General features: G+C 43.5%; 6 protein-coding genes across 7 annotated transcripts; 4 read left to right on the forward strand and 2 right to left on the reverse strand.

Moving 5' to 3' along the window:
- Window positions 1-775: 775 nt before the first annotated feature.
- Window positions 776-3,534, forward strand: LOC110183998 (protein-glucosylgalactosylhydroxylysine glucosidase). The gene is made up of 5 exons (XM_020952355.2): window positions 776-908; window positions 1,157-1,533; window positions 1,627-2,839; window positions 2,894-3,384; window positions 3,441-3,534. Exons 1-5 carry the CDS (start codon window positions 817-819, stop codon window positions 3,488-3,490), a joined length of 2,223 nt encoding a protein of 740 aa, XP_020808014.2. The 5' UTR covers window positions 776-816; the 3' UTR covers window positions 3,491-3,534.
- LOC110183987 (U4/U6.U5 tri-snRNP-associated protein 1) lies at window positions 3,480-7,201 on the reverse strand. Its single transcript, XM_086831237.1, has 5 exons — window positions 6,826-7,201; window positions 4,961-6,497; window positions 4,130-4,900; window positions 3,842-4,067; window positions 3,480-3,776 (listed from the first exon to the last, which is right to left on the reverse strand). The coding sequence occupies exons 1-5, from the start codon at window positions 7,088-7,090 to the stop codon at window positions 3,621-3,623; spliced, it is 2,955 nt and encodes a 984-aa protein (XP_086687363.1). The 5' UTR covers window positions 7,091-7,201; the 3' UTR covers window positions 3,480-3,620.
- On the forward strand, window positions 7,190-7,921 carry LOC110183983 (uncharacterized). Of its 2 annotated transcripts, XM_086831238.1 has the most exons (3): window positions 7,190-7,269; window positions 7,340-7,521; window positions 7,578-7,921. In XM_086831238.1, exons 2-3 carry the CDS (start codon window positions 7,507-7,509, stop codon window positions 7,827-7,829), a joined length of 267 nt encoding a protein of 88 aa, XP_086687364.1. In that variant the 5' UTR covers window positions 7,190-7,269; window positions 7,340-7,506; the 3' UTR covers window positions 7,830-7,921. The 2 variants fall into 2 exon arrangements, with proteins under 2 accessions (XP_086687364.1, XP_020807998.2); XM_020952339.2 differs by having other exon boundaries at window positions 7,209-7,521.
- Window positions 7,829-8,906, reverse strand: zuc (Mitochondrial cardiolipin hydrolase zuc). The gene has a single exon (XM_020952338.2). It carries the CDS (start codon window positions 8,771-8,773, stop codon window positions 7,979-7,981), a length of 795 nt encoding a protein of 264 aa, XP_020807997.2. The 5' UTR covers window positions 8,774-8,906; the 3' UTR covers window positions 7,829-7,978.
- A 129-nt stretch (window positions 8,907-9,035) lies between these two features.
- On the forward strand, window positions 9,036-9,941 carry dgt2 (dim gamma-tubulin 2). The gene is made up of 2 exons (XM_020952350.2): window positions 9,036-9,351; window positions 9,412-9,941. The coding sequence occupies exons 1-2, from the start codon at window positions 9,123-9,125 to the stop codon at window positions 9,888-9,890; spliced, it is 708 nt and encodes a 235-aa protein (XP_020808009.2). The 5' UTR covers window positions 9,036-9,122; the 3' UTR covers window positions 9,891-9,941.
- Window positions 9,942-9,966: 25 nt separating this feature from the next.
- Window positions 9,967-11,861, forward strand: escl (embryonic ectoderm development protein escl). Its single transcript, XM_020952342.2, has 3 exons — window positions 9,967-10,372; window positions 10,428-10,617; window positions 10,673-11,861. The coding sequence occupies exons 1-3, from the start codon at window positions 10,068-10,070 to the stop codon at window positions 11,570-11,572; spliced, it is 1,395 nt and encodes a 464-aa protein (XP_020808001.2). The 5' UTR covers window positions 9,967-10,067; the 3' UTR covers window positions 11,573-11,861.
- The last annotated feature ends 2,211 nt before the right edge of the window (window positions 11,862-14,072 follow it).

The raw sequence follows: 14,072 nt of genomic DNA on the forward strand, positions 1-14,072 counted from the left end.
CTGACGACAGTCAGTAGTCAATCTTTAATGACTTTTATTCTTTACGTACTTTATATTTGAGTTTTCCTTTTTAGCCCTCCGCGCATTAGAAGATATTTTCCCATGATTGTGTCTCCATTCAGCAGCATTCGCATCCTCTCTTTGGTTCAGACCTAATCTCCGTCTTGATAATCTTAGCCCATCCAAGTCGATTTCTTGTCTACCCATTCAGATCTTCAAGTGCGATGCCATAAAAACTATGCCACTTGTGTGTATTTCTCTTTTTATTAGTTTCATGTGCTTGGGAAGACTACCAATTGCCTTTGGACAGAGCAGAGTATTGGAAAAACTATGATCAATGCCCAAAGGCATATATTTTTAGCTAACTGATGTTTTTGCCCGATTTTAGGAGAACTTTCTTTCAAGGTTCCTGAACAATTCTAAGCATATATATCATCTTTACGCATATAAACTAAAGGGAACTTCAGGCTAGTTTTTTAATCATTTTAATCTAAAGAATCTGAACTATATTTTCTAATCGATTAGATACTAGAAATTACTAGAATTCGAATCAATTAATTAATCACTTAATACATTAATTACCATAGCAAATGTGAGCTGATTAGGAGGCACTTAAGACCCAGGGAAAGCACCGCACTTACATATATATGAGAAATGAACATAGGAAACTACTTCAGCTCAATCACCCCATCACTCTCGATGAGATTAAATCATATTATCAACACTCTTATCAAAATCAAGAGTCTTTTCATTTTCCAAAGAGAGAAACGCAATCAGTATACTTCGGACCTCACTGCTGGATAGATCGCGAAAATAATGCTGAAAAGAATTTTATTTGTCGTCAGTTTTGTGATATTCAAGAGCTGCTTAGCTGAGACGCCAGATGCATATTTACTAAAAACCTATAGGTAAATAATATTAAAATAACAAAACTATGAATAAGAACTATAAATCCAATATAAATCATTAAATATGGGAATTACAAATACACTTAATACCTAATAAAGTTTAACTGGATGTCTGATAATCGGTATCAATCAATACTTCAAGACTACTTCTACCCACTTTAAACCTTTCATTAATTTATATTTAAAGTAAACCCTGAGTTTTGTAATATAATTTCTTAGATAATTTAGACCTTTATCTTATTCTACAGTCTTCCATCGGACTTAAATTTTATGCCCACCCTGAGCAATGGTCATCTGGGCTATACGGTCTTCGGAGATGCCATCTTTATGAATGGAGTTTACAATGGACCCGGCGGAAATAGCAAAAGAGCTCGGATTCCCAACTGGCTGAATATAAGCACCGAAGTTTGTGATCGCTTTGGCTGTGCTTCTGGCGGGGATGTGGAGGTGAATGGAACTAGCTACGAAATGGATCTAAGGGATGGATACTTCCGATCCCTCACAACCTATAAAAGTCTTGGGATCAAAGTGGAGCAGAGAACCTATCCACACAAGTACTACAACCGAGCTTTAGTCTATGAGGTGGTGGCCACCAGGCTTACCTCTAGTACTTCGAGAGTTAATTGTGAGTTTTCCCATAACTTAATCAATATTAATTTAATTTAAATCCCTTCCAAGTTCTTTGATATTTCAAACTAAAAAATATATTTCCTTAAAGCTCCCCAGTTCCTGAAACTCACACAACATCCTGGTGCCCCCAGCGATGCTTTTGAGTTTGTGGTACTGAATAATGGCAGCTCATCATCCAGCGGAGATTTTCGCATCCTTCGAGGTCGCACACAGATCCTGGAATTTGAGAAATTCCAACCGAATCCGCAAGAGATTTTTATCTTATTCAGTGAATCCTTGGAGCAGCCTCTGCAACTGGAGTGGCCCGCCTGGCAGTCAGAGCTACAACATCGCATTATTATAACTATAGATAGACAGGAAAATGTGGCCCGCAAGGAACTCCAAGATGTGCTCCAGTTAAGCCCCAAAAATCTTCTTAAAAAACACACTGATGCCTGGAACAATTTCTGGGACAATGAATTCTCCATTGGGTTAAAAGGAGACGATGTCCTGGAGCTATCTCAGATTGTCAATGCTGGAATCTTCTATTTGGTTAGTTCCCTGCCATCGCTGGTAACCAACCAGGAGAATGAACCCTTCTATGGATTAAGTCCCACTGGACTGGGACGGGGCAATCTGGAGGCGGACTATCAAGGCCACAACTTTTGGGACACAGAGATCTGGATGCTGCCAATAGTAACCCAATTCAGCTTACAGTATGGCAAGGATGTGCTTGGCTATCGCTTCAGGAATTTGGAGGGTGCGAGATATAACGCTAATGTAACAGGCTATAAGGGAGCCAGATTTCCCTGGGAGAGTGCCTACACTGGGACAGAGGTCACCAATCCCTGTTGCCCGGAGGTGGCTCAACAAGAGATTCACATATCTCCCGACATATCCTTTGCCATGGAAAAGTTTTTCGCCCAATCGATAGACTATGTGTGGATTTGTGACACAGCCTGGCCCATAGCATCGGAGGTGGCGGAGTTCCTGGTGAGCAGAGCCACCTGCGAAGAGAGGCAGAATCTATGTCATTTCTTAAACATAATGGGTCCGGATGAGGATCACCCGAATGTGGATGATAATGTCTACACAAACGCTGTGGCCAAGATTGCTTTGGAGTTCGCCGAATGGGCGGGCCTAATGTGTGGCAATACAAGCACCGAACTATTTGAAAAGTGGCGCCAATTAAGTGATCGGTTAGTAATCCTAAAAGATGACGAATTGGATTATCATCCACAGCACCAGGGTTACGCTCCGAACACCATTGTCAAGCAAGCAGATACCATTTTGCTGGGATATCCTCTTAGATTCGATACCAGGTGAGACTCAATTCTATTTTATTCACATTTAATAAATATAATGCCATCTTTAAGCCGGACGCACTTGAATGATCTGAATATATATGCAAATGTGACAAGAGAATCGGGACCGGCCATGACCTGGTCCATGTTTGCCGCTAATTATTTGAACACCAGCCAGGATTGGCGAGCTCACGAGTACTTTGAGCGCGGCTACAAGAGCTATGTTCGACCCGAGTTTAAGGTGTGGAGCGAGACTCCGTTGGGCTACGAGGGATCAGCGAATTTCCTCACCGGAATCGGGGGCTTCCTGCAAGCCCTTATCTTCGGTTACGGCAATCTGGACTTTGGGCGTGAAGGCAATAAGACGACATTGTACAAGGGTATTTCATTGACGCCACCAAATGTTGACGAAGTTACTGTAAACTCCATACGATATGGGGATAGTAAGTGCAGGCTAACATTTAACAACTTGTCTTCGGAAATATGGTGTACAATGGTGTCTGGTCCTGGCTTTGAGATGGTTCAGAACCAGAAGAGAACCATGCTTGGCAAATCTTTCAAATGTAAGTTAAGCCTACTTTACTTTCTGAAACATACTCTCTCTAAATTCTGCTTCCAGTGACCCATGCAAGAGGAGATTCACCGCTGCAGATCAGCATTTTGAGATAAATCCAAAGTGTATTTGAATAAATAGATACGAAGAGAATTACATATTTGGGTAGGAAGTTTCTATTGCATTTGGTTATGGTTATATCTTGGTAACTGTAATTGTAATCCATCCTGCCTTCCCTCTTCCGTTCTACTTAAATTTGGCTATCGAAGAGCCACTGACACCTGCAGCGTTTTTGTTGCTGCCACTGAGCACCACATAGGCGGTCTTGGTCTCCTTTTGCTTCTGCTGCAACATGGTCAGAGTGCCCAAGGGTGTATCCGTCGAGCTCATGGTTTTCATCAACTGCAAGAAAGACGTTTTTCATTTAGTTTTTAAACAGATTTAGTTACTTAAAGTATTAAACTAACCCCATCTTGCTCCATTTTCTTCAGACGCTTCTCAATCTTGTTCTTGCCCGGCCCCTTGCCATGGAACTTGTGTGACAAATAGCGGAAAGCCTCTTTGAGGTTCAATATGCGACCATTGTCATCAATGTAGTCCAGCTTGACATTGGGCTTGAAGGTCTCCTTGTCCTTGAAGTCCATAATGGGACCATGTTGGAACCGATCGCGACGTCCAATTTTGTCGTCCTCCCTGCGAATAAATAAATCAATATTAATAAGAGTTAAATTATCGTAAAAGAATCTTCACCCCACCCGGCAGCTTTGTCCTCGATGGAATAGTTTTTGGCCTGCAGATGGGCCATTTTGGTGTTGCTCGGCCTGTTCTTCTCCTCCTTTTCAAGGTATCCCTTGGACAGAGCTAATCGCAGGGCATTTGCCACGCCAGCTCCCACATCGGGCTCCTCATCTAATATGGCACGATCCTCCAGGTCATCGCCCAGATTATCCAAATCAGCAGGCTGCATAACTTCATCCGGATTAACGGAGTTCCAAGTGCCATGACTATGGCTAGGCTCGTCACTATGCGTATCCATGTGCTCCTCAGCATTCTCGGTCTTTTCATAGTCCATCATATCGTTGGAGTCCTCGTTACGATTGCCTGCCATGCCATATGTAGGAATGTCGCCCAAGGTGCGGCAAAACTCTGCAGTAGCATTCAGCACAATGTTACCGTCCGCACCGGTGAACACAACACCTGATGAGCTGGCTTCCTCCACGGGTTCTGGCTTAATGTCTCTCTGAATTGACTCAATGTCGATGACCATGGGCTTCTTGATAATATTCTCTTTCTGTTTTAGCTTGCGAGCTTTCGATAGGACGCGCTCCAAGTCGTCATCCTCTCCTTCTATTTTTATGTCTGGCTTAATGTCCTCCATTTCTGCATCTTCGTGATCACGATAACGTCCATGGCGGCTACCAAAGTTTGAGGAATTTCCAGAAGTTCCCGGCTCAACCAAAGGCTCCAGATCTTCGGCTTTTAGTTTTTGGCGAAGTTTCTTTACCTTTTTCTTGGGCTTCTTAAACCTAATAGGGAAAAAATTGTGTAAGAATCAAAAGCTTTCAATATCTTAAGCAAAAACTTACTTGGCCAATTCCTCGGTACTGTATGTATCCGAGGCCAGCTGCAGATTGGTATCCTCCAAGGTTTCCAAACGTTTACCAGCCAATTTCGTCTTAATCTCGAGCAGCTTGCGCCTATGTTCCCGCTCCTCCTCTACGTTCTCTCCAATCACAAAGTTCTTGCGCTTCTTCGGCTGACCCTCGATCTCATCATCATATTTTTCCAGCACCGACCGCTCGATGGGATTGCCCAACTCATCGTATTGCTCCTCATAGACATTGTAGCCATAGCTGAGAGGATTCTGCTTCTTGTTTGCCACATTCTTCTTGTATCGCTCATCATCCAGCATGTTGACATTGACTAAGGTGTCGCCCTCTTCCTCATTGAGCACGTCTTGGTCCTTTAGTGTGAGAATAACAGTGCGTCCCTCGCCAAAGTCATCCATGTCGTGTTCCACACGCAGACCTTTTAGGTTGTTATCGCCATAGGCCCGCTGGCGCGCCTTGGATTTCTCCTTTTCGAGCATTTCTGTGACTCCAAAGGCCTCATCCAGTTCCTCCAGCTCTTTGGCCTTACGCTTGGCCTCTTCGCGTTCGTCAACCACTCGCTTGTTTCTGTCCACCCATTTGGCCGCATTGTCTGTTTCTTCGTCAGACTCACCGAGTGTTTTAATGCGTGCCAGTCGCTCCTCTAAGAAGCGTTTTTCTTTGCGTTGCTTCAGTTTCTCGCGCAGCTTCTCCGCCTCCTTCTTCTCTTTGAGGTTGTCGGCCGGCTTATGGAGGAATTCACCCCACTCATCCTTGTAGGAGGAGAGATCGGCCTCACCAGCTGGTCTCTTACTCTCCGCATGACTACTGCTTCCAGCTGTGGGGGTGACCTTGCTGGGGCCACTCTCCACTTCCAAAGGTTTTAGGCCAAGTTTGGCGCGTAGTTTGTTTGTTTCCTCAACGGACAGAACGTCACCAGCTCCGTTCTCGGGAATGGGAGAGAAGGAACGCGAGGCGTTTGGCTTTCGTGTCGCTGAGGGCGGCGTTTGGGATCGAGAGCGTTCACGGTTGCGTTCGCGTTCCCTCTCCCTGCCAGCCCTCTTCCGGCCTTCCCGTTCACGCTCAATTTCCCGCTCACGCCGGGATTCATATTCGGCGTGCTTGGAGATTTGGGGCGGTGGTGGAGCGGTGAGTTCGCTTTCGCGTTGACGGTCACGCTCCCTTTCGCTTCGTTCCTTGAGGCGCTCCCGGTCACGTTCCCTTTCGCGCTCCTTCTCTCGCTCCTTTAGGCGCTCTCTTTCACGCTCCTCTCGCTCTTTGATGCGCTCCTTTTCGCGCTCTCGTTCACGGTCCCGCTCTCGATCCTTCTCACGTTCCCGTTCACGTTCCCGCTCTCTTAGCTGATCACGTTCACGCTCCTTTTCCCGCTCCCGCTCCCGCTCTCGCTCACGCTCTCTTTCCCTTTCTCGTAGCTGATCACGTTCGCGTCCAGTGTCACGTTCCCTGTCGCGGTGGGAGGACTCCCTCACCTTGTTGGCCTGCTCCTGCACCGGAACCTCCACACAGTCCGAACCTGCAAAGAAGAGGAACGGATTAGAGCTGTCTAATACTATCCAGCAATAGATTCGCTTCTTATAGAGTATATTAAGTGCGCCGCTTCTGCTTGCCTCCCACTCACAATCTGCTCCAGTAGCGGAACACCTGCAAAAGATAATAGAAATGGGGAACGCAACGATCGGTTTAGTACGTTCAGAAGTGGAAAAGTGCAGCGCCAAGACGATGGCCGGGCTTCGGCGGACCGGATAATCAGATATAATCGCTTTTCTGCCGCATCCGCCGCCAGCGGCAATTGTCCTTGAGCTTGGCCTGCACCATGCTACCGATAAGGTACAAACACTTACTATCGGAGTCCGATTCCTCGAGGGAGATGACCTCGCTGGGTCGCTCCCGCTCCTTGTGCTTGTGATGCCTGTGACGATGCTCCTTATCTTTGGACTCCTTGTGCTTCTTGTGTTTGTGGTGTCTGTGGCGCGTCGCGGAGTCGTCGGTGAGATCCAGGGTCACATCCTCGTCCTCAGTGCCGCGCTGATGGTGCTCCGGCGAACGCGAACGATGTCTGGCCTTCTTGTCTTTCTTGTGCTTTTTCCCAGACGATGAAGAACCCATTTTCACTTATTTTTCCAACAAATCGAGAGAATTTCACAAATAGTAGACGCCGGTGTGACCACAAATGGGAAATGGGAAAATATCAAAAATGAGCATAGACATAAAATACCACACTCTTATCAGCATATCACAGCCATGGGCGTACAAAAGGGGACTCACATATATACTATTTAGTTAAGGTGAAAAAAAATGAAAACAATTATAAAAATAATTTTAAACCTATCAGTATAACACCATATGCACCCGTAGAACTTCCAAGAAATAATAAATAAGATGTTTCAAGCTATAAAAAAAATACTCAAAACTTAGTGTGGCCACAAAAAATACCACTTCACCAAAATACTTTTCCGCCATCGTTCTTCTTCTTCGCACATGTAACCACAACAAAACACCACGCGGAAATCTTAAAGTAAACAATGGAAATTAGTAAAGTATGAAGTAAATAAAACAAAAATGGAAGATATTTTAACAGTTCTATATCCCACAGAAGTCGAAAAAATCGAAGAGCGCAAAGAAGTCAAAGGCTCCCAAGGATTCGGCCATGTCTATCAAATTAATGGCTCTCCAGCGCAAACAAAAGGAGGTTGCTCGTGTGCTCACACTCAAACAGGAGATATTGTTAAAATCCGGAGTATCCTACCTGGAGTATTTGGAAATTAGGTCAGAGATCGAACGTTTGAATTTCCTAAAGGAGACATTTTCGCGGCGTGCTGACAAGTTGAAACAACAAAGCAAATAGATCTATATAAGGTGAATTATTTTTAAGACAATAAAATTTGTGGATTTAACAGTTGTATGTTTGTAGAATTGAGAACATTGATATTTTGGTAATTTGTTTCTGGTCATAATTGAAATCATATTTTTACGTACATCCGTATTAATACGGAATTATCTATTAAGATCTAAATCTAATGGGTTCTTCGCAAAGTCGACAGGACATGTTTCGAAAGCTTTCCACATCCGATTGAATTCCGCCTGGAAGGAGTGCGCCAGCACATTGTCGTCCGTGATAATACAGTTCTCCCAGTTGCCGCCAAATCCCATTCGCGTCCAGTTAACAGATCCGTTGATTAAGACGCTACAGGTGTCCTGCATCCACTTGCGCTTTTTGAGCCGCTGGATCTCCTGCACCCGCTCCACGCCGTCGATCACGACGAACTTGTGGTGCATCAGGTAAGAGGTGCCATGTCCGCGCACCGGCACTCCCAAGTCAGCCAAATGGCTGAGCTGCGAGCCAGAAGCGGAGACCATCTCATTGTCGGTGATGATCCGAATTGTGACGCCGCGCTGTAGGGCTCGCTTCAATGCCTCGCACAGAGGTATTGAAGAGAACGTGTAGATGGCAACGTCCATGGCGTACACCGCCTTATCGATCTGCTGCACCATTTTGCTGAGACCTTTGAAGGAACAGTACGGGTTGTCGCACGTGAGCTCGGCCACCACCAATCCCTCCGATTCCGACCTTATATTACTGTAGTGCAGGGACGAACAGGTCTCGCCCAATTCGTTGAAAAGCACAACTTCGTGAACACGGAGTGGCTTTGTTTTTCCAATTAGGCCCATGGGAAACTTTAATACTCTCCAGATCACCTCGGATGCTAAAATAGTGCCAGCACCCAATGCAACGGTGGCCAAATATGGATGATTTTGCACAAGATGCGTAATTCCAGCAAAATTTAACATGCTTCGGTAAGCTTTTCTAGCGCGTCGCTTTAAAAAAACATTAGAAAGTGAATTAATTGATGACTATCGATAATATCAATCTTGCTTGCGATTGCCTAGGCGATATTTTCGAAATCTTAACTAAATGTTTATCAATAATAAAAAGTCTTTGTTCCGTTAAAGAAATGTAACTATTTTTCTATAATATAGGTCAAACATTTAAAAATAATAAAAAACTTAGAAAAATAAAAACAATTTAAACATTACTTTCATGATTTTAAGTATTCCCGCTTCTGGTCACACTATCTGCTGATGCCATTTCGAATCAAACAATCAAATTCCGGCATTTTAAGCCAACTAAAAAATCGCCATGAAGGATCCCTCCACTACGATTCTAGCCTCAGATTCCGAAGATCTGCTGGAAGTCCGCAATATCGAACTGAAAAGGGTGCTTAAGCTGAAACTAGTGCTGGATGAGCTGCGTCGGCTGAACTTGGGTCGCGATCAGAGTCCGCAAACTAAAAATGTCCTCAAATTGGTGTCCATTGGGGACTTCATGCGCCTGGGCGAGAGCGAAGGGGACAAGGAACAAGTTCTAGGTAATTACTAAGTTACCAACTCTTTAGAGAGTAACTAACTTAACTCTTTGTTTCTGTCAGGTCTGCCGGATGCCAGCAGTTTCCCTCCTCTGAGCTACGTTGATCGCAAAACTATACGCGACAAGTTGTTCTCCCAGCTGAGAGGCTCTCTGCAACCGATTGCTGAGTTAGGAGACAAGATGCGTGAAGAGTTTCCAGATGATTTCGCCCAGGAAGCCGGACTGAGCGCCGATCAGAAAGAGATATTGCAATTGGAAGAGGAACATCGCAGAAGCCTGGAGCAGCTGGTAGAACTGATGTGGCGCAAGTGCTCCCTGCTCAGGGACGCCGCCGAACTTAAGCTGGGTCCTCAACTGGCAAACGAGCTCAAACTGAAGCAGGCGCAGATGCAACTCGTCCAAGCCAAGGCGGAACTGCTGCGCAGTATCATTGCCCACGAAGCTGTCTCCCGCACCGAGCACAGTTTCAAGGCGCACAAGGAGGTGGAGGCCTACTTGGACGAGCTATTGGCCGCCAAAAATGCGCCCACCAAGAAGTAGATTAAGCAAATTATCTCTGAAATAGGTTTAAATATATTCGAATTTTAAGAACTTTTTTAGTATTTTTTTACATTTATCTTGGTATTTTTGTGGAGTGTAGCTGCGGTTACACTGGCGGCAATCTTCTAATTGTAAACAAAAGAAAACTTGTAAATAAGTTGTTTCAGGTTTAAACCAATGATGACAGAAACCAATCCTAGCGAAACGGATTCCCCAAGGGAAGAGCAAAACGCAGAAGATGATTCAACGAATCAATCTCCGCCAGAAACAGGTTCAACTCCCGCAACAACAAGTGCCGGCAATATTTTTGGCCCGGAGGAGGATGAGAACGAAGCCAATTCCGTGGATAGGGACGATTCCGCCAGCTTGTTCAGCACCACCACAACGACCACCAGGAGTAAATCGCCCAACACGCGCAAGCTAAACCGCCTGTGCCGACGGGCAAAGGCTCCGAAAATGGTGCCACCTCTTTACAAATACAGGTGAGAGAAGTAGGTGGGATTTTACCAACCAATCTAATTCCATAATGCCTTGCAGCTGTCATGTGCGCGAGGACCACAACCACCAAATCTTTGGGGTGCAGTTTAATCCATTTCTGGACAGAAATCAGCCGCAGGTGTTTGCCACTGTGGGCAAGGACCGGGTTTCCATATACGAATGCGAAAGAAGCATCGAGGACGAGCCCTGTGAAGGCATTCGACTGCTTCAGGTTTACGCAGATCCCGATGTAGGTGTGCGTTGCTTAAAAGGGCTTGACTTCTATTCAAATTCTTTATTTTTAGACCGATGAAAGCTTTTATACGTGCGCTTGGTCGTATGACGCCGAAACCGGTGATCCTGTACTGGCCGCGGCTGGTTACCGTGGCGTTATTCGCATCTTCAATCCCGTAAAGCATCAGTGCAGCAAGAACTACATTGGCCATGGACACGCCATCAACGAGCTCAAATTTCATCCCGTGAGACCGCAGCTACTGCTGTCCGGCAGCAAGGATCACTCGCTGCGGTTGTGGAACATTCAGTCGGACGTGTGCGTAGCCGTGTTTGGTGGCGTTGAAGGGCATCGCGATGAGGTGCTGTCCATTGACTTTGATTTGCGCGGCGATCGCATCATGTCCAGTGGAATGGATCACTCGCTGAAACTGTGGCGACTGGACAAACCGGACATAAGGGAGGCCATCGAGCTGAGCTCTGGTTTTAGTCCCAACAAGAATACGGCACCGTTTCCGACAATCAAGGAGCACTTCCCTGACTTCTCCACGCGCGATATACACCGCAATTATGTGGATTGTGTTCAGTGGTTCGGTGACTTTGTCTTTTCCAAATCCTGCGAGAATTCGATTGTCTGCTGGAAGCCGGGCAAACTCTCAGCCCCCTGGCAGGAGATCCAGCCGCAGGAGTCGGCCACCACGGTGCTGCATCATTTTGACTACAAGATGTGCGAGATTTGGTTCGTTCGCTTTGCCTTCAACGCCTGGCAAAAGATACTGGCCCTGGGGAATCAACAGGGCACCACCTTTGTGTGGGAACTGGACTGCAACGACCCGAATCTGACCAAGTGCAGCCAACTGGTGCATCCCAAGAGCAACTCCACCATCCGGCAGACATCGTTCTCTAAAGATGGGTCCATTTTGGTCTGTGTTTGCGATGACAGTACCGTATGGCGATGGAATCGCGTTAATTAGTTAAGATTTGTCGCAATTTATATTATTTTATTACCACTTCATGGTATTTACGCGGACCTGGGCTAAAAGCTCCAAATTCCAAAGGAATATTTTTATTCAATATTTATTAATAGATCTGTGTAGTAATTATTTACTTCTCAAATTTTGTAAACCGGTTTTTAGAAAGCCTTTTTATCATCGGATCTTAGTTTGTAAAACTTTCCCTTTTTTTATTTTTGTACCCATTTAATATATGTTTGTGTGTCTCTTCACTTATTTATTGATAAATATACATTTTCTGTAATCATAATATTTTTTTTATTTATTAAAAAAGAATGGTTTTAATATATGTCCGTCAAATTAGCGTCGATGAGTTAGCGTCGAAATGCAACGGTGGGAAAATGGTACATAGAGGGGAGGCACTAATACGAATTAAATAAAGTTTGTAAATGCTAAAAAATTAATTTGCTATTGTTTTCTACTAAGTTTGAAAGTATTTGACATTTGGATATATTAAAACAAAAAGGAAATATTAAAGAAAATCGAATAACAGTGGGTGGTGTACTTGGGCTGATAGCTAAGGCGCGAACTATGAAAATGGAACCAGCAGAGAACCACTCGCTGAACCAGACCATGGAACCTTGTGAAGAAAAATACTAAATTAAATACAAATAGCAAAATGTTGAATAAAACATTAAGCAAAGGGACTGCCCAATAAATGGAAAAGCCATTCAAAACAATTTGGTGGGATTTTGATCTAAATCAGGGAAAATTACCTATTTCGTTCTATTTAGATTATTTTAGTATATATCACGGCGGAATGTTATGCCCCTCCCCAACTACCAAAATCGAAGGTAACTTTTACAAAAATCTTACGCCCTTAAGTAAACGCGTGCGAGCTTGCTCAAACGCTAGGGAAAAATTAATTTCGAATTAAATCTCTATTAAATCTAACCCACAGATTTTTACAAATTAGCGTTTTCTTTTTCCGATCTCAATCTCAAACACTGGCTTTATATCGATGGGGGCGAATCCCACACCCTATCGATGAATTGCCCGCCAGAGAATATTCCTATTGAACTTTTAAACAATTGTATGAAATATGCTTGCCCCATGAATGGAATTGACATTCCAAGCATTTTGGTAGTTGTTTTATCAAAATCGGTTCAGTCGTTCATGAGAAAAACCCACTTTTGCATTTATTTTCATAAATGTTCCTACGAAGAATAAATAAATCTGGCAGCACTGCCTGCCTTAAGTTAAGTCAATTTGATTTAAACTTTATGGTTAAATCTATGCAAACTGAAGATCGTAACATTAACGGGATTGAAGTGCTGAACATTTTGATCCATGTTTCGTCAAAATTCGTTCAGTCGTTTATAAGAAATCCTGACTTTTTCATTTATTTTCATTTATGTACCGGCAAAAAAAAGTATATCCCGCAGCCCTGCCTGCCGAAAAACAAGAAAAATTGGTTTAAACTTTATGGCTTAACCTATGCAAGAGGAAGACTGCCCCATAGACGGCATTGCAGTTCTAAACATTTTGATCTATGTTTTATCAAAATCCGTTCAGTCGTTAATGAGAAATCCGACATTTTCATTTATTGCATTTGGGTACCAGGGGTGCATAGTCATGCCTCCTTAATATATAAATTAGTAATTCAAATGTTAATTTCTCCAAAACTACTGAACGGATTTCGATGAAACATCTACCAAATTGCTTAGAATACCGATATCATTTATTGAGCAGACTATTAAATGTTATTTCGAAAATTTGCTTCTCGAATCTAGTGCTTCAATGCCCTTGCTTTGGAATATGATTTCAAGTCAAACATTTGCAACGCAGTAATTAAATTATTTCCGACCCTATAAAGTATATATATTCTTGATCAGCATCAACAGTCGAGTCTATCTAGCCTGTCCATCGGTCTATCAGTCCAAATATAAGTAATATAGACCCTTATATTTAAAGCTCTTTAAATAAATCTTTGCAGCTGGTCTTCTATATACTCTGACTAGTATATAATGGATTAAAATGTTCAGAACTGCAATGCCCTTTATTGCTTTTGCATACATACGTCCTACCATTAAGTTTAAATCACATTTATTTATTTAATATTCTTCGTCGAACATACACACATACATATGTACATTTATGGCAATAAATGAAAAAGTCAAGATTTCTTATGAACGACTGAACGGATTTTGACGAAACATGGATCAAAATGTTCAGAATTGCAATCCCGTCAATGTTACGATCTTCAGTTTGCATAGATTTAACCATAAAGTTTAAATCAAATTGACTTAACTTTAGGCAGGCAGTGCTGCCAGATATATTTATTCTTCGTAGGAACATTTATGAAAATAAATGCAAAAGTGGGGTTTTCTCATGAACGACTGAACGGATTTTGATAAAACAACTACCAAAATGCTTGGAATGTCAATTCCATTTCATACAATTGCTTAAATGGTCAATAGGAATATTTTCTCTCGGGCTATTCATTGATAGGTGGGAGGCG

The sequence above is a fragment of the Drosophila serrata genome, unplaced genomic scaffold (assembly GCF_035046125.1).
Source record: "Drosophila serrata isolate PLE 108 unplaced genomic scaffold, ASM3504612v1 contig_240, whole genome shotgun sequence".
Lineage (NCBI taxonomy): Eukaryota > Metazoa > Arthropoda > Insecta > Diptera > Drosophilidae > Drosophila > Drosophila serrata.